At 37.9% G+C, this 24,173-nt stretch overlaps 1 protein-coding gene across 5 annotated transcripts in view; it reads right to left on the reverse strand.

Annotated features, from left to right (window-relative positions):
- Window positions 1-24,173, reverse strand: part of MCTP1 (multiple C2 and transmembrane domain containing 1) — a 663,759-nt gene that overhangs the window by 308,249 nt on the left and 331,337 nt on the right. For all 5 annotated transcript variants that reach the window (XM_075181055.1, XM_075181045.1, XM_075181079.1 and 2 more), the window contains one exon: window positions 6,364-6,550. In XM_075181055.1, the coding sequence (XP_075037156.1) occupies window positions 6,364-6,550 (187 nt within the window). The remainder of the gene's footprint in view (window positions 1-6,363; window positions 6,551-24,173) is intronic.

A 24,173-nucleotide genomic window follows, 5' to 3' on the forward strand; every position in this document is an offset into this window, starting at 1 on the left:
GTTTTCCCGGGACTAGAAAATAATGCCACTGCATAGGAATCTATGATTTGCTGTGAATTTTCTCTACCTTCAAAAGATGGAAAAAAAATTGAAATGCTCCAGAGATGAGCCCTCTTTATTTTTTTTTTTTAATGAAAGGCTGTATAATATATTTTCTGTATGGTTTGCCGCAGCTGTCAAGGAGAGAGTCTCTGCTCAGCTCCATTATGGGAGAAGCAATACCCCGTCCTATGGCATTGAGTTCCACAGAGGGGCCAGTGCTGATTGACAGCTTGTCACTATGACGTCTTATTTCATCTCTGTTATGGAGAAAATTAATGTCACACCACCAGCCTTATGACTCGCTGTCATCTTAGAAGCGTTCACCTTTTATCAATGCTCTAAATAACATTTCAAGCCCATCGTCTCACAGTGGACAATCCGGTCAAGGGACATTGAATCGGATGACTGTGAAATGTCATAATAGAAATCGAATGCTAACAACTTCTTTTCTAAACTGGCTCCTACGGTTTTTAAACTGTGACAAGGGGAACCAAGGGTTCAGAACACCCGTTCTGAAAAGGTCACACAATCTCTCTTGGTCTGCTAGCCATTAGCAGACCTTTTTGCTTCTTAAAAAAAGAAAAGCACTTGTAATCTTTTTAGGCAGTTTTACATTACCGGTTCAATATATAATATCCATTTAATTTGCAGAGCTCCAAATCTCAGCTACGAATGGGCCAAATAGCTCTAATACAGTAATTTTCTTTGGACTTTTCGGTCAAGATGTAGTGTCATCTTATTAGCTGTCTTACTCGAGAACATCTTGTATCTTTACGGATCCTGGACAGTGAAAGTCACACATACATAATTTATGGTTTTGTAGTGGCACGATAATTTATAGAGGTTTTCATAAAGGACACAGGGATGGGGAAGAAAGAAGCAGAAAAAATAGAGAATCAATAGAAATGATGACAATTGTATAATTAAGAAGCTTAGCCATCTTTTTCTGCTCTTTAGTACAGTGTCTATGGGTCATTGGCCAGGGAAGAAAATATGGCAATTATAACAGAGCAGGCTAGAGGTACAAACACTTGCAACAAAAGTGTCCCGGGTGACCTCTTAGCACAATGTTAAACCTGTTTTCTGAAAGCTGCTCTTTATTGATGCTCAGAAATGTTGTACAATATTCAGGCTATGTATATGTATAAAAAAGCAAAACACAAAAGGAGAGAATATGAATAGATGTAACTGATTTACTGTACCTTGGACATTTTTTTATATATTTGAATCACTTTCAAAATGTCCTAGCTATAACAATAAGCTTGTTTTATTACCACTGAGTAAATCTATTTATATATTTTAATCATTGCTTATATATTGTTTATATGAATGAATGGGAAATACATTGCAAACATAACAACTACATATTATAAACTACTTAATTAATTACTATATTTCTGTTTAGTGTGTTAGGTACATGCAGGCCACTGTTGGACTAAATGGGTTAGTAAAATATATGAGCTTAGTTTATTGTGGCTACGTAATATACCCTTTCTTGTTGTTTGCATTCATACAGCATATATATTGTACATGTATGCTTAGCATGTCATGTTAGAGATGCCATAAGTAAATTGTCTTGCAAGAGCCCAAATACCTCCAAACACATTATAAACATAAATAGCAGCTATGCCATCCGCATCATAGAGCCATAAAAAGGAAAAATCAATCTTTCCAAAATGCGAATTCATTCTAAAAATAAATGTTTTTGCTTTTTTTAGAATATGGAAACTTTCTTTTTAGATTTTTTAATGCTGCAGTAAGTGGTGTAAATATATATATATATATATATATATATATATATATATATATATATATATATTCCACAGCTTCCAAGCTGTATTAACCAAATACCTCTTTATTTGTAACTCTTGTTGAGGGTGTTTCTAGCAAGTGAAATATATTAGTGGACAGCTGATTTTAATGAACACCTAGAAATATTTTATAACCAACTTGTACTGGCCTTTGATGCTTGTTGCAGCATCCAAATCATTCAGTGATGATTCTTGAGGCTGCCGTGGTCTTTCAACTCATATACTTTACAAGGGATCTAATCTATGGCTGCTTCAACATGTCTATGCAATAAATAATCTTTGTTGCAATAGGGTCCCTAAGTTGTGTTTCCCAACCTCATTGCCTAGGTCTCTGTTGATCCCACGCTGTGCTAACCCTAAACTCCATGAACTGCTTCCTTTTACTGATGTTGCTATAAAGGCTTTACATGGGGATATGGTTTGGGTTAATGTGGTTACATTACAAAATAGCCTTACCTTTGGTCAACTCCCTAACACTATTTTATTCTGGTACCTGCAACATCCCCATTTTACCAATGAATGTATTGACCTTCTAACTTAAGGACATATTAAAAGTTTCTGTCTAAAGTTGGTTAAACTAAATTGGGTATGAGTTGTAGATAGTAGGCTTTATTTAGAATTAGGAGCAAAGGTAAGAAAAGGAGCAAATTTGCTACTGGACAAACCATGTTCCAATGCATGAGTTGCAAATGCAAATACTGGCTGCTTTTGCATATAGCATACAAATACTGGACAGCTTTATTATTACCCCGCAATGTAGAGTTGAGCTAGGACACACCTCCAACCAACTCGAACTCTGTCTACACCAGGGGCGGGCTGGCCCAGGGACCTCTCAGTCAGGCCGCTATTAGGGCCGGGGGGTAGGCCGGCTGGCCGCCCCCAGATGCAATATGCCCCATTTTCACCAGCGGCCGCATCTGATGACATAAGATGCGGCCGCGTCAGCGCACAGGCGGACGCATCACATGACAGGGGATGCGGCCGCGTCATCAATGACGCGGCCGCATCCCGTTTATGTGATGCGGCCGCCTGTGTGCCCCCCGGGCTTCCCTCTCCCAGCCCGCGCCTGGTCTACACATTCCTCCCTCGCAGTGCAGCATGGTTTTGCCAAGGTGCAAATTTGCTCCTATTTTTGTCTTGCTCCTAACCCTATATGCGGCCCAGAATGTGAAAATTGACTTTATCCAAGTATGGGTCAAAAATCAAAAGGGTTTTAGTGTTTGGTTTTAATGTTTGAGAACATTCTATTAATCTGGAAGTAGTGCGTGTGAGGGGGAAATAAGTGACCCTAAGCATATTTTAAGGTAGTTTTGGAATGCTGGATTTTTTATGCACTTGGAAATGAAACAGTTAGTATATATCTAGAGTATGTATGTAGAGTATGTATCTAGGGTAGGATATATATTGATAATCATATTCTCAGAATTAATAGTAAATGACTTGAATACTAATACCCAGGGAACCATTATGTCCATTATCTTGTGTAAGTGGGTTTTTCTATTACATGAGAAGAAGAATAAGAGAAGAATAACATATACTATCCAGGTCATGGAGAAAAAGGAATATTATCTAGGCCTCTTGCTAGCAGAGAAGAATATCATCCAATCTTTTCTGCTAGAAGAGGGTTCTAACTGCACCTCCTGACATTGCCTGGCCTGCACCAATTGGAGATGATGAATATCTGCCATTGTGAAGGATAGTTATGGAAGTAAGATGAAGACAAATGTGCATTAACTTGGACACCTGGAAACCGAACTTAAGGGATCAAAGACTGTGGCACCGAGGAATGAGTTATAGTAACTCATGCCCAAATTAAATGTGGAATTTCAGGAAGATGAGCACCTTCTGTGACACACAGGAGACAAATGGTCCAACATAAGGACAGTTTTACAACGAGCCTAGTCCTGTCACTCACATACACAGTGTTCAGAAATGGCGGGAGCCAACACTGAGCAATATGACATTTTCTCTGTATCCGCATGCCCTGTGTTGTGCCCTTTGTCTCAAAATAAAACGTACTCCACCTACATGAACCCCAATTGGCTAAATCACTTTCTGAGAAATATTTTAATTGAAGCAAAAGACAAATTATGTGAAAACCGTATTTGTTAAATGACCTTTGAGAACACATCTGCCCTGTTGCAATTTACATCAAACTGTAGAAGACTTTCCTAGAATAATTGTAATTTTCAAAATAACATCAAAATATTGTTTTGTTGGTTTTTTTAAATCCCCAAACTTTACATTTTTTTTTGAACAAACTTGGTCTTCTCATAACTAGGTGCCTCAGGTGTGATTACTACCTGAGTAGTGGCTTCAAACTTATTTGCCTTTGGTCTATGGTCTACACAAGCTCAATTATATTTAGTTTATAGCATAATATATTTGTATAGTTAATAAAATTAATGAAAAATACATACAGCATGGGAGATTGTGAGCAAACCTTCCTAACGGGCCTGATTCAATAAGGAAAGTAAACCAAAAAAATGCACTAAATTTGTACCTTGGCAAAACCATGTTGCATTGGAGGAGGGAGGTAAATGTAATATGTGATGGCAGATTTATAGTTGGGTTAGGACATGTCCTAGATCAACTTTAAGTTTCAGTTTAAAAATAAAGCTATCAAGTATTTGTATGCTACATGAAAAAACAGCCAGTTTTTAACTTATGTACAAAATAATTAAGTAATTTGCACCCCTCGCGATGTAACATGGTTTGTCCAGGAGAACATTTACTCCTTTTTTTGTCTTACTTTCCTCAATGACTCAGGCCCAACATGTACAGCAACATAATTCACCTTCTTATCTGTGTATCTTTCCTAAAATGCTCAGATGCAGAAATGTGTTCGACTTTCCTGTACTCCTGAAAGGAGTTTTTATCTTTGCTGTATTTGATTTTCAAGTGCTCAGTAAACAAGAGACAAGAAAGAATATCGAAAGAAACTCTCTAACAACCAACGGCTTGGAATTAAAGCATTGACCTAGAAACGGAAGTGTTACGTTTGAAACTCAGCGCTATCTCTATGTAACGGAGGTTGTTGACATTATGCTCTTGTTTCTTACTCATGATAACCCGCGGAGCAGGCTCTCGACTGCAAGTATCTTGTAGCTGTGTTATCATACAATATCCTACTCCCACTGCTTATGCCACTTTGATATGGGAGGAGGTGAAGAGTATTAAAACCTTCTAGGCACGATTTCTCTCGTAATATTACTGCTTCAACTATCTAAATACACTACCTTCAGTCTCCATTAGCTTCCGGAATAAAAGGTTTTGTTTAGCAGTGCTAAGTCACCTCTATTAAAGTGTGTTTATGATAACGTTATTGGTGTATGAGTTGTACAAGCATTAGCAGACAGCTGATTCAGTGGAGATAGCCTGAATAAATTTACTGAGGCGCACATCCAGCTAATCTGTTTGAAGAATATTGTACGGCATTAGTACCAGCACTTCATGTTAACTGCACTGCCTGATAAGGTACATCTTTATTAAATTCAGTTATTGAAAGGATTCCAGTCAGGGAATAGGAATATTTTATAATCTACAAGAAAAATTAAACGTCTCTTTGTTGGCCAGAGTTTGGTTTAATGGCTGAGTGTCTAGAGAAGCCTTCTAAACACCGGCAGTATTGTACAATAAAAGCTTTGTGATATTAAGTGGAAATAGCTTTTTCTCTTCTCTTGCAAGCCTACCTTTCAGTGATAATCTCCACAGCCAAACACTAGTGTTAGAGCTCCTCTCTCTGTCCTTCATGTAGAACTGCTGATAACTCATCCGCTGCACTGAATGTAAGCTGCATACTAAGTCCTCAAACATCAATTATTAACTGGACAACAATCTAGACTTTATCTGAAATTTACATATTTTCTAGGCATATGTGTAAATAGTTTAATTAGTGAAATGCAATTTACAGAACTATACAGTACTGTAAATGTTCATGTATTTATCTTTCTAGTTTCTAAGCTCTTTAGAATAGCTATTAACCACTTACAAATTGTACAGCATTGTGTGAAAAAGTAACATATCTATCTATATATATAAATATATATATATATATATATATATATCTGTGTGTCTGTTTTTATTTTCATGCAGTGCAGGATGATTTGTATATAATATATAAATGTAGATAGTTGGGTAGTCACTGTAATGTTGGTTAAATAATTGTTTCCACTTTTACAAAGGTCCACATGTGCATTGTTCATTATGGTGTGGATATTTACATATTGCGTATAAATACCTAAGCATGAATTTGCTATACCATACATTTCATACTTGTGTTACTTAAAATATTAATGCAACCTTCTTGGGAGGTTTCAAACATGATCATTTAAGGTTTGCATCATTGCAGTACATGTTGCAATTCATGTATGTTTAGAAATAAAAGGCATTGCATTTATTATATAGCTGTACATAATTGAAAGTTTTTTTATTTTCTTAAGCTATGTCCAAACTGTGTTTATTCGTCAGTAAAATGGCATTTTACAGACAGGTAATTGGTATTACGTACGTATCTCCGCAGAATTTCCTCACGCTCTTTTTGATCCTCCAAGCAGCTGACAGAGAGGTCGGAGACACTGATGGCAGCTGAAGCTGTCAACGTCACCAGAAGAACCAGACAACCTTCCCCTTCTTCCAAATTCAGCTTCAGTTTGTGAGTTTGTTCTTTGCTTAAGACCGACAGGTCAACTTGGCACCTAGAAACAAATGTTTGGAATCAGCAAGTGTCTCTCGTCACCCAACGCAATCAACAGGGCCTAGGGTAACCTATATACAGCCTAGAGAAGAAAGGATCCGTTCCTGAGATGGGGGCATAAGATGTATATTTCCAATCTCTCTACCCTTAGTTCTGAAAGTATGATTCAGATACCAATAATGAAAACCCAACAGCAATACAGTTCAGTGAACAGAAATTGGACAACACATTCATTTTAGAGTATACAGAAGACACATCAAGGTGCTTGCCCAGATATAAGGAAGGAGTGTCTTTGTTGTGTGGTGAGAAATATCTGTGAAAACCCAGCATGTATTTAAGATAAACATTTTATATACTAATATGGATCAAATCTGGAGCAGAAGTGGAGAAAAAATATCTCTATCGATGTTAAAAAATAAAGATTATATTGGAGCACTCTTAGATGCGGGATGTAACCTCTCTTATTTGCATATGACACTAGTGGCATTATTTCCCACATAAAACGGTGAATTCAGACTTGTGTCACAAAGCATCCACATATGTTATCCTAAGGAACGCATACACTATTTTCTTGCCCATAGCAGGCAGCATTACCTCATTTACAGAGTGTATTAGTACTTGTAGTACTAATACAGTACTTAGTGCTTTCACAGCCTGCTGTGTACAGGAAACAAAAATAGTATAAAGTATAAAACACAACACATATGTCAGATATGCTCACCTTAAGAGTGGCTACCCATTGGCATTAGAAAACCCCCAGTAAAATCTGGTTGTGTAACCAGTGCATTAAACTACGGCCAGCTGGGGGATGGAAGGGCGTATGGGGACATTGGAACCAAAAGGTTCCATCCCTAGAGTTAAAAAAGTTAAATAATTACTTTTAACGTCAATTGGTAACTGGCTTAAAGTGTTTGCTATCTGATAGGTAAGAGCTCAGCTAAAATCTTTTAGATAATTGCATCTAATACATAAAATACTATTACTATAAATGGGAAATAGGCAAAAAAAAAAAGTTGTTCTAAGTAAAAGTAACATTTTATTGAAGCTTTGTTTTCTTACATTAGATACATGTTCGCCCCATTAATTGTTTTATTTTTTTATTCCCAGATAATGGAATGTTCAATACATGGTTTATTTCTATAACTGTAAGAGGTACAATACATTTTAATAAAAAAAAAGAAAAGAATTTTGCTAGACAATGAAGTATGATTTTTTTTAACAAGCTACGTAAAATGTCCCATTATATTTTTATAAATGATCTTATTGATTGAGCTTTCCCCACAGCTGCTGGGAGACGTACATGCTTTTTTTAGTAAGGATGCTCCATTCAAGACTTATGTACATATGTATGAATGAATTCATGAAGAAGTTATGAGCAAGTTATCTCTTTGCTTGCTGACATTGTGTCCAATCATGAAAGGCTGTCACTAGCTCAACTGCCGTATAGTATAACACACTGAGCCCTAACGGGATCTGATGGAGAAGCATTTTACGATTGTCTGCTTTATTGTTGCCTTAATGGACAAGAAAGTAGAACAATAAATGTATATAGCCATCAATAAAGCACTGTAAAATATTAAGAAGGGTTAATATCGAGTTCATATCAGAATAAAAAATGCCGCAAGATCAAAACATGATATTAATTGTGAGGAGTATATTACGCAAACTTTATTAACTCACACACTTGTACACAGATTTGTTTTCAGTAGTCAGGTTTACAATCAGTGTAGACATAAAAAATTGCAAATCACTAAGAACTCTGATGTTCAGAAAGTGGCTATATAATCTAACAGAGACGTACCTCACACATTCTGGGCCCGATTCAAATCGGAACGCAAATTGTATACAACTTGTGGTTTGAAAAAATGCATGGAGTTGGAGCATAGTTACAATTGTATTCAAATCCAAGTGGATCTTAAGATACGTTTAGAATCTGGGTATAAGTTCGATCTTGTCAAATATTACTTGCGGTATGTTAACAGACAGAACAGAGTGCGTTATACGCACAAACATGTGTGCAATATAAGAGAACATCAGAATCCATACAAAAACTATATTATAAAATAAAAAAACAATTCCAAACAGTATAATCATTGATAAAAAATATGTTGGTTGACAAAAATCAATAAATAATAACCAAAAAGTTATATATATATATATATATATATATATATATATATATATATATATATATATATATATATATATTATTATTACACTATACAGTCATGACCACAAGTTTTAAAAGTTTTGAGAATGAAAGTATTGGTTTTCACAAAGTTTGCTGCTTCAGTGTTTTTAGACCATTTTGTCAGGTGTTGCTATGGTATAGTGACGTAAAATTACAAGCATTTCATAAGTCTCAAGGGCTTTTATTGACAATTACATTAAGTTTATGCAAAGAGTCAATATTTGCATTGTTGTCCCTTCTTTTTGAAGACCTCTGAAATTTGTCCTGGCATGTTGTCAAGCAACTCCTGGGCCACATACTGACTGATGGCCGCCCATTCTTGCCTAATCAATGCTTGGAGTTTGTCAGAATTTGTGGGATTTTGTTTGTCCACCCACCTCTTGAAGATTGCTCACAAGTTCTCAGTGGGATTAAAATCTGGGGAATTTCCTGGCCATGGATCCAAAATGTTGGTGTTTTCATCCCTGAGCCACTTAGTTATCACTTTTCCCTTATGGCAAGGTGCTCCATCATGCTGGAAAAGGCATTGTTCATCACCAAACTGTTCTTGGATGGTTGGGAGAAATTGCTCTTAGAGGATGTTTTGGTACCATTCTTTATTCATGGCTGTGTTCTTAGGCAAATTGTGAGTGAGCCCACTCCTTTGGCTGAGAAGCAACCACACACATGAATGGTCTCAGGATGCTTTACTGTTGGCATGACACAGGACTGATGGTAGCACTCACCTTTCCTTCTCTGGACAAGTGTCTTTCCAGATGCCCCAAACAATCTGAAAGGGAATTCATCAGAGATAGTGACTTTACCCCAGTCCTCAGCAGTCCAATGCATGTACCTTTTGCAGAATATCAGTCTGTCCCTGATGTTTATCCTGGAGAAAAGTGACTTCTTTGCTGGCCTTCTTGACACCAGGTCATCCATCAAAAGTCTTTGCCTCACTGTGGGTGCAGAAGCACTCACACCTGCCTGCTTGCATTCCTGAGCAAACTTTGCACTGGTGCTGCCCCGATCCTGCAGCTGAATCAACTTTAGGAGACGGTCCTGACGCTTGCTGGACGTTCTTGGGCACCCTGAAGCCTTCTTCACAACTATTGAACCTCTCTCCTTGAATTTCTTGGTGATCCGATAAATGGTTGATTTAGGTGCAATCTTACAGCAATATTCTAGCCTGTGAAGCCCTTTTTGTGCAAAGCAATGATGACCGCAGGTGTTATCTTGCAGATAACCATGGTTAACAGAGGAAGAACAATAATTTCAAGCACTGCCCTGCTTTTAAAGCTTCCAGTCTGTTATTACAACTCAATGAGCATGACAGAGTGATCTCCAGCCTTGTCCTCGTCAACACTCTCACCTGTGTTAACGAGAGAATCACTGACCTGATGTCAGCTGGTTAACACAAGACAACACACAAACGGACTTACATCTGAACATGAATTGGGCCCTTTATGGCACAGTTTCTGCATTTGTGGCTCGTCGCTCAGTGGATTATTAATATTATCAGAGATTTGTAAGGCGCCACAGTGCTCTGCAGCGCCGTACAGTAGGTAAAACAGTACATACATAAAACAGGCACATACAAGGCAGACAAAATAAATTAAGACATGAAAACAAAGGGTATGGAGAGAGAGCTTACATTTTAACTGAAAGAGGGCACATCTGAAACAAAAGGAACAAATGTGGCTTAGAGTGGAGATTGGACAGTTGTGAGGGTGCATTAGTGTGGATAGTATTATTGGGGATAAGGTAAGCTCCATAAGTGGGGAGCAGTCCAGGAGAAGCCTTGTAGGCGGGAGTGAGAGATGGTTACTAGAGACGAGACAAGGCACAGATCAGAAGTAAATCTAAGAGGGCAGGAGGGAGAATATTTTAATATGAGCTTTGAGATGTATGAAGGGGTGGTGTTGTTGAGGGCTTTGTAGGTAAGATTGAGTAATTTGAATTGGATTCTGGAAGTCACAGGGAGCCAGTGTAGGAATTTGCAAAGTGATGCAGCAGATGTGGAGCTCTGTGAGAAGGAGATCAGTTTTGCAGCAGCATTTAGGATGGATTGAAGTGTGGATACATAGGTGTCAGATATAGCAGATAGCAGGAGGTTGCAGTAGTCAAGACGGGAGATGATGAGAGAATGGTTAAGAGTTTTTGTAGCATGCTGAGTAAGAATAGGGCGTATTCTGGCAATGTTTTTAAGGTAGAGTTGACAGGACTGGGAGAGAGTCTGGATGTGTGGAATAAAGCAGATGGTGGAGTCAAGTGTGACACCAATGCAGCGGGCTTGGGAGACTGAGGAAATTGTGGTGTTATTGAAGTGAGGGAGATTTGAGGGCAGGTGGTGACTCTGGCAGGAGTGAAGATAATAAGTTCTGTTTTGGACATGCTGAGCTTTAGGTAGCGTTGGGACATCCAAATTGGATCTGCCACTTTAACAGGCTCCCCTGTATAACAGTTTGATCAGGAAACTACATGGCTGAAACTAAAAGCAGTAAACCACAAAGAAGAAGCTGTTACTAGTAAAAGTTGTACTAAGATATGCAAATACCAATACAATATAGTAATGTTTAAAGGAACAACAATCAATTATTTTTAAGGTTTAGTTTTCAAGAGAAATTGATTACATAGATATAAATAAATAAATAAATAAATACATTTGGATATAATTATTCCTTTGGCACTAATTTGTGAACAGCCTAGAAATACTGTATTACACTAACAGGGAAATTCAGACATAAAACTCATTGAGCTGCACACAGCAGAGCACAGCAATGCATAGCACTTTCTCCAGCTGTAATAGTCTCCTTTTAATATGAATTCCAGAACAGTCGTGCTCTCAGAATCTTAACGCATACCAAACATTTTTTTCATAAAAATGCCAATTGAATTTAAAGAGAAAAACTTGTGGTGAATCCAAGGCCATAGGATTGCGATAAATATGGAAGACAAGAGTAAAGAGGTTTTCAAAAACTGGATATGGCCAATTACTAAATTATAAGCAAATATATAATATGTATATCAAAATTATATAACTATTTATGCATTGTTTTGTGGTTATGGTTAGAAATATGACCATTTACAATGGAAAGTGTTAAATACATAATACAACATGTATACATTATTTAGAAAATATTTAACATATTTTGCAACAACCTAATAATGTATTTATCATAATTTATATTCATGTGTTTCACTTATTTTGCTGCAATGTACAATATTTTGGTTTCCTTTCTCCTGAGTGGTCTAATTTCTAAGGTATAGTGCTTAATAAGGTCTCTGTTCTGGTGGAATGGATGGTCTGGTCGCTCGAAGACCTCACCTGAGTCATACCTTCCAACACACTATTTTTTAAAATATCCTCTATTACCTGGGTGCATGCCTAGTGCCAGAGCCGTAACTTAGAATTCTAGCGCCCGGGGCGAGAAAGACAAATGCCGCCCCTCTAGCCCTAATCTTTAGCCAAATTAACCTAAAATATTCCTAAATTGCGCCCCCCTTCAGCGTTGCGCCCTGGGCAGTCGCCCCTGTGGCACAGCCCTAGTTACGGCCCTGCCTAGTGCTTCTGTATCAGCAGTCCTCCCCTATCCCACCTACTCTGCTGTGGAATCAGTGGCACTATATAAATAAATGGTGATGATGATGATGATAAATACACCCTTGTATTGCCGGGACTTACACTTACAACATTCTGGCTGTTGGGAGAAAAGTTCTGACTAGTGGGACAGCAGGATAGTCCATTAGAATCGGGACTGCCCCATCTAAATTAGAACAGTTGGGAGGTATATCTGAACTGGCATCTCCCACTATAAGTACCATGGAGAAGTCAAACACGTTTAAAACTGTTGATAATATATTTTAGGGACAATGAGAAACTAGAAGCAACTATTCAGTGTGCCTGTTGGTACATATTCAAGAAGACATTACTTGCCAAGTTGTCTCCATCCATGTAAAACTATTCCATAATACAATCCATAACAAAAATAATAAAATGAATTTAAAAGTAAAAATACCTATACATAAGAACATACACTTAATTTCCTTTGTCAGGCTTAAATCTCTATGCTCTGTTCCTCTTAATCTTTAAACAAAATTGTGCTGTACAGATACTGTCCTTTTGTCTACCACTAATACTTATGGAGATATAAAGCATTGTCTGCATTATTACCTTCCGTTAGTGACAACCCCACAGTGTTTTATTCTTTACAAATATGTTCTACAAGTGCTGTTACATTTGTGCTTAGACAATACAAGTACAATAAAGAACAGATCGGCTACAATGGCCGTTATGCTTACATATGTGAATAAAAGAAAATCCAGCTGTATCCAACAACAAATAGAGCTCTTAAATATAATGGAATGGGTTTTATGCACATGTGGGTTTGTTAAAAAAAAAGAAATATGCCCCACATAGACTCTAGCTTCTACTAGAAAGATGTCATGATTGATTGACACTTTTTTTTTTTTTTTTCAAGCAGAAAAACAAAGGCTAAGTGGGTCAAAAAGTCCTCATCGTCTACGATTTGATATGAAAGAATTTCTTCTATTGAATCCGGGAGGGCAGTGGGATAGAGCACAATTACAGGTATGTCAGCTTCCATCCAGCTCTATCTTTACTGATGTATTGTTTTGCTTATTTACTAGTAAGGACTGAAGAGAGACAGAGCAGATGGTGGATTAAGGCAGAAGGTCATGAAAATTGAAGACACTGACACTCAACCTTAAACCAGTAGAAAAATGATAGTATATAAAATAACAATGATTTCCAAATAATCATATTATAAATTGGGGGATATGATGAAAACAAATCCCTATTAAATGCACACACAGTACTCTTCATTATGGTGAAAGCTGTCAGAAAGTGCAAGGAGTGGGATGTTGTGCTCCTTAATAACTATTATGTCTTAGAACATTGCAGGCAAGAATGGAATTTCGCTTATTTGGCTTAATAGGGTATTGGAATATTGCACCACATCAGCGCTAATGAACATCCAAGAATTGCATTCCCATTCTGGAAATAAGTGAAAAGTAGATTAGATGCTGCATTCAGAAATGCCTGCAAATTAATATCACTGTTTTTAAACAATTCACAATCCGCTAACCCAGATACATAGTTATTTATTTTTTACCCAGTATTTCTCCAAATAAATTATTGCACACTTTGGAGGTCATTTATAAAGGGCAAAAGCAGCTTGGGATTCCCCATGTGCCTCAATATGCACAACTGCATCTAGAGCTGCACATGAATCTTTAAATTTATAGAGCAAGGTTGTGAAATACATAAAATCTATGCTTCATCACTATACCATGCGTTCCCGGGAGACTCCCGAATTCTGTGTTGGTCTTCCGGACTCCCGAGAGAGCAGGCAATTCTCCTGCAACCTGCCCATAGGGAACATAAATGACGCGATTTGCAGTGAATCGTGTAATTTTAGCCCCACCTACCACAACAAAATGTTGATTTTGTTGTATGCGAGGGGCCAACATGACGCGATTTGCTACTCCTGCCCCCATCCGCCCTCCCACCACACACCCCCCCCTCCGGGATCTTCTGGAGGGCAACAATAGAAGGTTGGCAACTATACACTACACATACTTCCCCTCTCTAGTACGAGTGTTATTCTGAAATCCAGCTGCAGTTCCATATAGTAACATTTGTATGTCATGGCTATTGGGGGTGAGCTTAAAATAAGATGATAGAAATATGCAGGCAAAGTTTCCTAGCTCAGTACTTTCATGGAATACTTTCCTGTGGCCACAAGAGAAATTCAAGAACATAGTGCTAATATTATGGGGGTGGATAGGTAGATTTATAAAAGGTGAGTCCTTTTTAGTGAGGCATGCCCCCTTTTTACCACACAAAAAATAAATATATAGTCAGGGACAAATCTAGACAAAATAGAGCACAGCGCAAAAAGTGTCCCTGATACACTTCCCCCCACCAAAAAGAAAAAAAAAAAATATTTCATCTCCTGTGATGCTGCCAGTACATCAGCTAAAACTGTGCTATGAAAGCATGTAATGCTTAACAGTGCTTAGACCCTTTTTAAGATATTATTATGCTAATTTGCTACTAGCATTATTACCTTGGAACAAGTATGTGCTTCTAATATATGGAGAACAATTAGTGATGTTTTTCAGTACAGTTACATAAATGAAGGCCGCCATCTAACGCAAGTAAAAATTCACTCAGTAGGACAGGCACGTGCATTTTTTGCAAAACTTGCACAAAAAGACATTTTCTTTTGAGATTTAAATTGAGTAATTTTCTCTTATTTTCTTCTAACTTACTTTCAACATTGTGTGGTCAACTCCTCACGGTGCTTGGGCAGAAAAAGTGTGCCCTGCCTCTGTACCAGGCAGCCACCTCCGCAACAGCCACCTACACAACTCTCCGAAATGGCTCTGTGCAGGGGTCAGAGCTTAGTTCAATGGATTCATGAAATGCATCATGGATGTATTGAAGAACTAACCCATGACCCCTTCCCAGGATTTGCACTGGAAATAAGTAGCTGTCATGGAATATAATGCTAACCGATTCGCACCGGCACAAAGGTGTTTTAATGTTGAATGTTGTTGCTCCATCAGACAGCCGCCCTGTCAGGCTGTGCATTGAGTCTGATATGTATATATCTCAAGTGTCCCCCATCTAATACAATCTCAAGTGACCCCCATGTAATATAACCCCATTTGACCAGCATACAACACAATATCCATTTGTCAAATATGTAATGCAGACCACTAACATGCACTTAACACTGTGATTGGATGTGCATGCTAGTTCTTCTCTATTGGACACCAAGAACCAATCTGAGTTCATGCAACGTAAAGGGTAACTAAAACTAAAATGTCATATGGCTGGTTGGCATTTAGTTTATTTAGCAGGTGTAAAAAATTCAAGGGGGCAGCTACCATGGAGTGAAGCATATTATCGGTCAGTTGCTGCCTCAGTGATTGCTTGTTGGACTTGTGCCATGGCTAGCCAATGACAAGTCTCATTTCACCTTTCTGCAAGCACTGCCTTAAAATTATAGTCATTTAGGTTGAGTAACCTTGTAAGTAATCTCCAGTTGGCTATTGACATCAAAGAAAAGTACCTAGAACATTCAATGACTCTTGTTGCTTTTATCTACATCAGTTCTCAAGTTCGGCCAAGTTCTGTAGTGACTGCACTAGGTCCCTAAATGTGCTGTAGCTGCACCAAATTGGTGGCCACACTGAAGAACCGTTGTCCGAAACAAATGGTGCGCAGCCAATCTGCTAGTCATATACAGGTGAAAATATATAACACAACTTAATTGTATATGAGTTATGTATGTTGATATACTGTATGTGAAAGAGAATTTTTACTCCAAATTCTTTGTAACACAATTAATAATAAGAAAGTAATAGAAAAAGTGTGTGTACATAATGTAGGTTTATATGCATTAAATATGCATAGATTTCAAGAACTGTAAAAAAGCAATATCACACATTGTAGAAAAATCCACTTACACTGAAATATATATGAGCAAAATCAATGTCATTTTAAAGATAAACATGCATATTTTCACACCAATAAATTCAGCCATAAAGCCACCCGCATTGGATTGAAAATAACTGCAGCTAAATCAAAACTGCATGACATAGGATTTACTTATCCTGCAGGTTCAGAGACACAACTTGCTCCCTGACAGCACTCATTATTGCACTTCTCAGGAGGCAATTTGTTCACATTACCACTATGCATAAAGGTGTAACAATCCTATCGATTTATTTGCTGATTAGAATTAGGTGGCACAAAAACAATGTGGTCACAAAAACATAGGTGGCAAGAAAGTTCAATAATTACATGTAGATTAAAATTGTTTCACCTTGGCTTGGTGTTTTATTCCTATCAACATCTACATGACCTTCTCTACCGTGCAAGAGGCGTTAATTCTTATATCACAATATTGCCCTGGGTAGAATAAAATATATATTGCTGCTTAACTGTTGACGAAATTAGACTTTTTCACGAAATTTGAAATGCTTATGGAACAGCAAAAACTTGCATTAAGTCGTTGATTTTAAAAATGTGGGATGCTAAAGGTTTTCTAAATGTTATTTAGAACAGAAAAACAAGGTTATTTCTAATATCTGTAATACTTTATTGTAGATAATACATTATTCCTTATAATTCATGAACTGAAGACATTAGAATTCATTGATTATATGTGAGAACATCAGTAATCTACTCATTGTTTATGCAGCTAATACATACAGGAATTTATATTTATTGCAATGAGGTTAAGCAGTGAAGCCTTCCACTGATGTAGACTGTGGTACTTCTAAGGAAACCAGATAGAAATTGGAGACAAAGGTGAAAAATTGCAAACCAGAGGTTGTGTATGCAGTGTGCAAATCTCCACACATTGGATGTGGTTTTCAGATCCATACCGCAATATTTAATATCCAAAGGTTTGGATGCTGAAAACTGAGACTATGGGCTAGATTTACTAAGCTGCGGGTTTGAAAAAGTGGGGATGTTGCCTATAGCAACCAATCAGATTCTAGCTTTCATTTATTTAGTACCTTCTACAAAATGACAGCTAGAACCTGATTGGTTGCTATAGGCAACATCCCCACTTTTTCAAACCCGCAGCTTAGGAAAATCTAGCCCAATATGTGATGTGTGGCGATTTGCAAACCCCTAAACCACATGCAGCTCAGGTCAAATGGCATGGTAACACTTTAACATCTAGTTTTACTTTGTGCTTTGCCTATGTGGAGTACCTGGCAAGGCGCATTGTCTTCTTAGGGGGTCAGGGGGGCGCACCTAGAGAGTACCAGCCCACTGCTTAGACCCTCCTGGTACCCTGGCCCTTGGGTACCGGGGTGACACTGTTCAAATGTAGTACACAGTCTTGTGGTAATACAAGCGTTGTCCCCATCATGAAAAATTAATAGACGTTCTTGCCATAATAAAAATGTTATTCGCCCTATAATAAATGAAATATTAGCGTCCCCAGTGTAAATTAAGAAACTAGTAGTGCCCCATTTACAAATAAATAAAATAAAAGTGCCCCAGTAGTCAGCAAATATATAATAGTGCCCCATTATTTACAAATTATATAATGGTGCACCAAGTAGCAATTGAATAAAAAATAGTGCCCCTTGTTTAATGAAATAAATAACAGTGCCCCCCCCAGTATTAATGAAATAAATAATAGTGTCCCCTGTATACATTAAAGAACTAATAGTACCCCTGATATTTATTAAATAATAGTGACCCCTGTATTAATGAAAGAAATATTAGTGCCTCTGATATTAATGAAAGATCTAATAGTGCCCCCTGTATTAATTAATAGTACCCCTGATATTAATGAAAAATGTAATAGTGTCCCTGATATTAATGAAAGATCTAATAGTGCCCCTGGTATTATTGAAAGAACTAATAGTGCTACCTGTATTAATGAAATAAATGATAGCGCCCCCTGTATTAATTAAATAAATAATAGTGCCCCTTGTATTAATGAAATAAATAATAGCGCCCCCTGTATTAATTAAATAAATAATAGTGATCCTTGACTTTATTCTTTGTTAACCACATCCGATCTATATTCACATCCTGTTACATACATCTAAAAATCATTTCTAGAATACACACATATCTCACACAAAAAACTTTAATTCATGCACTCATCATCTCCCGCAATATAAAATACTTCTAGTAACATATAAGGCCATCTACCAAACTGCACCAACATACATCTGTTCACTTGTCTGAAAACATCTCCCAGCTAGACACCTCTGCTCTGCACAAGATCTGAGTCTCTCATCCACACTGATAACCTGGTCCCATTCCTGTTTACAGGACTTTTCTCGGTCTGCACCTACATTGTCGAATTCACTCCCTCACACAATAAGACTTTCCTCTAATTTTCAACCCTTTAAGTATTCTCTGAAAACCACATCTTCAGGGAAGCTTAAAAAAATTCAACCACCCTCTTAACCTCCCTAGGGTACCCTTTACACAGATCACACACGACAACAACTCTAACCCCCTGACCAACATTGCTGTGTGACCTGATCATATAGCCCACTAAGCACTTTTTACCTTTGCAATATGGCTGCACCAATATGCAATATGTAATACTGATCAAACTCCTATAGAGTGTAAGCTTGCAGGCAGGGCCTTCTTATCTCTCTGTCTGTATTACCCAGTATTGTTTTATTACTGTGTTTGCTCCCAATTGTAAAGCGCTACGGAATATGCTGGTGCTATATAATCAAATGTTGATGATTATGTTGATGATTTTAGGGTCAGACTTCCATTTTTATTCGTGTAAAGAACCATTTGTGATAACCCCTTAATCCATTCAAGGTGCTTTTTCATGCACATAACTTGCCACCTATAAATATTCTATGATGGTTATCAACAACCACTGTACCTTCAACACTGTTACATTTAGAGACACAGAAAGGATTGCTTATTTTAGTAAAGTACATTATTTCATGAGCTACAGTATGGCAATCTGATAACCATGAATTCTACATTTCTCTTAAAATAAATTAAAATAAATCATGTTCTTCAAATGAGTCATACCACACAATTTCACATTCTACTGTATATTTTACTAAACCAAGCTTTTATCATTATTGTGTTTCATATAAGTTCTGAAAATTATATTTTATATTCCTCTTCAATTTGTCACATTCATTGGAACACACTTTCACTTACTTTGTGGTGCATTTTTGCCTATATAAGTAATGCAAATCTCTGCTTTTTGGACTAAATTGATGATGCCTTTAGATACAGTAAATTAATCTTTTCTATTTAATTGTTATTATTTTTCTTTTTACATCATTTGAAATTTCTGCATTTTGGTGCACTGGCCAAGAATTTTGGCTCTTGGCAGCATAATCCTTGCCAGGTCTATCTGACCTTGGGAAATAATCCAATGTCACAGCCAATTAAATTCCCAGCATGCAGGTGCGCATGAAACAGTGACAAGGTTTAGCACCATTAACAAGGCATCATGAGGAAGGTAGTTTTTGACACAAAAGGTTAGTTCAAAATTAAGTCCATGCAATACATTTCTATTTGCACAAATGTGCCTATTTATCTGCTGTTGGATAGATAAGTGATTTTGAACCTGTCTTTATTAAATCTGTCTAAACCTACATTTTCTTGATTGTGGGCTTGGCTGATAGTACAAACAGTGTAAACGTCACATCAAAGTAAATTTAAATTAGCAACTAAACTTCTAAATATTTAATCTAAAATGCTGCTCATTTAAGCCTATTTTTACTCTTAAATTAATCATAACATTTAAGGAACATGGGAACAGTCTTTGGTCTCTAGCATGTGTTTTCTTTTACTATATGGGTATTTATATGCACATTACTTCCTCAAATAAATGGTAAAGAAGGTGTTCCATTGAGATGGCTCTCCACTAACGGCACCACCTGAGCACTCCTAAAAATCAAGTCCTGTTGTGGGGAGAAAAAGTATCTGTGGTCACCTGCAATAAACAGGCCCCTTCAATCTTATTTAAATATCTTGTCCCACAAATAAAACCACACTTTTGCATGTGAGTGCAATTATTGGGGCCCAGTCTGCATTTCTCTAAGAACATCCAAATCAATTATTACTATTACCTTTTATTTATTTGGCGCCACAAAAGGTCCGCAGCGCCGTACATGACATTTACAGTAGTATACAATAAACATACAACACTGATCTGTAACACATTACATAATGCATGAAAAATAAAAAAATACAAAGACCAGACATCCAGTTATGGCCAAAAGTTTGGAGAATGACACAAGTATTGGTTTTCACAAAGTTTGCTGCTTCACTTCAGTGTTTTTAGGCCTGTTTGTCAGATGTTGCTATGGTATACTGAAGTAAAATTACAAGCATTTCATAAGTGTCAAAGGCAGTGTTCGTCACCAAACTGTTCTTGGATGGTTGAGAAGTTGCTCTTGGAGGATGTTTTGGTAGCATTCTTATTCGTGGCTTTGTTCTTAGTCAAAATTGAGAGTGAGCCCACTCCCTTGGCTGAGAAGCAACCCCACACATGAATGGTCTCAGGATGCTTTACTGTTGGCATGTCATAGCGCTCACCTTTCTTTCACGGGACAAGCGTTTTCCCAGATGCCCCAAACAATCTGAAAGGGGATTCTCATCAGAGAAAATGATCTTACCCCCGTCCTCAGCAGTCCACAATCCCTGTATCTTTTGCAGAATATCAGTCCCTGATGTTTTTCTGGAGATAAGTGGCTTCTTTGCTGGTCTTCTTGACACCAGGCCATCCCCCAAAAGTGTTCACCTCACTGTACGTGCAGATACACTTACACCTCCCTGCTGCCATTCCTGAGCAAGCTCTGCACTGGTGGTGCCCCGATCCCGCAGCTGAATCAACTTTAGGAAACGGTTCTGGCACTTGCTGGACATTCTTGGGCTCCCTGAAGCCTTCTTCACCACTATTGAACCTCACTCCTTGAAGTTCTTGATGAACCGATAAATGGTTGATTTAGGTGCAATCTTAGTAGCAGCAATATCCTTGCCTGTGAAGCCATTTTTATGCAAAGCAATGATGACTGCACATGTTTCCTTGTAGGTTATCATGGCTAACAGAAGAAGAATAAAGATTTCAAACATCACCCTCCTTTTAAAGCTTCCAGTCTGTTATTCTATCTCAATGAGCATGACAGAGTGATCTCCAGCCTTGTCCTCATCAACACTCTCACCTGTGTTAACGAGAGAATCACTGACCTGATGTCAGCTGGTTCTTTTGTGACAGGGCTGAAATGCAATGGAAATGTTGTTTTTGGGATAAAGTTTATTGTCATGGCAAAGAGGGACTTTGAAATTAAATGCAATTCATCTGATCACTCTTCATATCATTCTGAAGTATATGCAAAGTGCCATCATAAAAACTGAGGCAGCAGACTTTGTGAAAAATAATATTTGTGTCATTCTCAAAACTTTTGGCCATGACTGTATAGGTAAATCAAGATGCTTGTAATGCACACTATAATGCAATTTTTTGATCTATCTTAATTGCATACACATGTTCTTTGCTATCTAGTGGCGCGTATATATGTAGTTTTGCAAAACTTTTGCCATGACTATACTGATTAAACAAATAATAAACAGATACCATGGTAATGAAGATCAAGTTATTTACAGGGACAGTGAGTGAGAGTGATGGTAGGGACCAGCGTTAAAAACATAGGCCTGGGCTCAAGAAAACAGTGATAGGGAAGCAGGCCTAGAGGTTCAGAAGTTGATGGAATAGTAGAAGGGGAACATGAGGGAAGAGGGCCATGCTCGTGAGACTTACATCCTAAAGGGAAGGGGCCAAAATGATGTAATTCCCTGAGACATGGCTGCTCTAATCCTGCCCTCTCCACTAGGAAGTGGGCAGATGCGGGAGGTTGCCCTATTCTCCTGGGAGTCTGGGACACCTACCTGGAATTCAGGAGTCTCCCGGACATTCTGGTAGAGTAAGCAAGTATGTGCAAATAATGTACAAAGAACATACATATGCGCATGTGTGACAGGCCCATCAAATAGGTCACTGAGCTCAATTTTGTTGTTTTCATACTTTTCTGTGTGTATTGTAAAATGCTTATCTGATCAAAGGCTGGGCCGAGGTATCTTCCCATATTATGCTTGGGTGGTGTCACAGATGCTTTCTGCACATGTGCAAATAATGTAGCTTTCTTATCAGTGTACCAATAGAGTCTGAAAATCATGTTCATACCCTTAAAGTTAAGTTTATTCTAAAACCCTTAATTCTCTGACTATAAAAGCTTGAATACAGCCAGAGAGACCCTTGCCTCATGACTGGACCTTGATGCAGAAAGGTGCCTGTGTATATTCAGCTTTCATGTGAAAGGAAGGGGTCCTGGAAATTGACTGTTAATTGAACATATGAGATTCAAATATTGGAAGCTAAGTATTAATTCAATTTTACTTTTATATTATGTTCATTGTAAAAAAATAAAGATAAACTTTTAAATAACTCTTGCAGTCATGAGTCATTAACTCTTTGAAACCATAAGAACCTCATTCATTCTGGAACAGCAGGTAAACCAAGTAATCTAACCAAAGGGAAATAAACAGGCAGCCCAATTACATCATCATCAGTTATTTATATAGCGCCACTAATTCCGCAGCGCTGTACAGAGAACTCATTAACATCAGTCCCTGCCCCAATGGGGCTTACAGTCTAAATTCCCTAACACATACACACACACACACACACACACTCACACACACACACAGACTAGGGCCAATTTTGATAGCAGCCAATTATCCTACCTGTATGTTTTTGGAGTGTGGGAGGAGACCCGAGCACCCGGAGGACATACAAACTCCTCACAGATAAGGCCATGGTCGGGCATTGAACACATGACCCCAGTGCTGTTAGGCAGAAGTGCTAACCACTAGGCCACTGTATCTGCCCACAACAGGATGACCAGTATAAAGGTTAAATTGAAGGGAGTGTGCAGTGATGTATGCATGGAAAATATATGTGCGCTGTAAGTTATGCTCTATGTAAGTATCTAGCTACCACCTACATCTTCTAGCCTGGAAACCAGGAGGGCTATGAAGGAGATGAAAGAACCATGTGTTCTATAGGTGGCTGGCAGGAAAACAGTAAAGACATTGAATGTCTGAAGATGGGTCAAATGCGTTGTGAGCCATGTAAATCACGTAAATAAATAACTGTGTTTATAATTGTCAGACTATACTGAGACAAATAGTGGCAAATACATCAGACAGCAAGATTTGGGGTTAGAAACAGAAAATGTAATGTATTCTGCCACATTTACAAAGCTATTTACAAGTGCACGAAGATTGCCCACAAAGTATGTAGGTTTTTAGAGAGTAAGATGACGGTGTTTGTGAAGATGCACCAGTCTGCACTGGCCGATTGGAAAAGTTAAACAGAGTTTGGGCGTTACATGTAAAGTATAGGCGCACGGGTGCACCTTGTTTTGCAGGACAGAGCAAAAAGAAGATTTCATTATGCAGAGCCAGATTATTTAATTAAAATAAAGGGGTGGAGAAGGGGCCAATCCTTGCTGTGCAGAGGAGCACACGCCCATTTCCAGTCCGCAAAAGCACTTGAAAAGGACTTGATTTTGGCAGAGATTGGGTCTCGTTCCACACTGATACTGAGATGCAATTTGTGGCTTCCAGCTGCACTTAGGTAGAGAAGAGCATTGCTAGGTGCACTTTACAAAATGTAAAACAAATCTTCAAACACACAAACGTGCCACATGTAATAAAGGCGCTCCCAATATCAAATGAATTTCACAATTTATTTAAGCCATACACTTTATGGTGTAGTATTTTGGGATAAAATAAAAATGTTTGTTATAATGACAGGGGTGGTAAGAGAATGGACACAGGCACACCATCAAGGTGCACACATACCAGGATCCCTGTGCTGTACACAGCTTCCACCTC

This window comes from Mixophyes fleayi, chromosome 1 (assembly GCF_038048845.1).
Source record: "Mixophyes fleayi isolate aMixFle1 chromosome 1, aMixFle1.hap1, whole genome shotgun sequence".
Taxonomy (NCBI): domain Eukaryota; kingdom Metazoa; phylum Chordata; class Amphibia; order Anura; family Limnodynastidae; genus Mixophyes; species Mixophyes fleayi.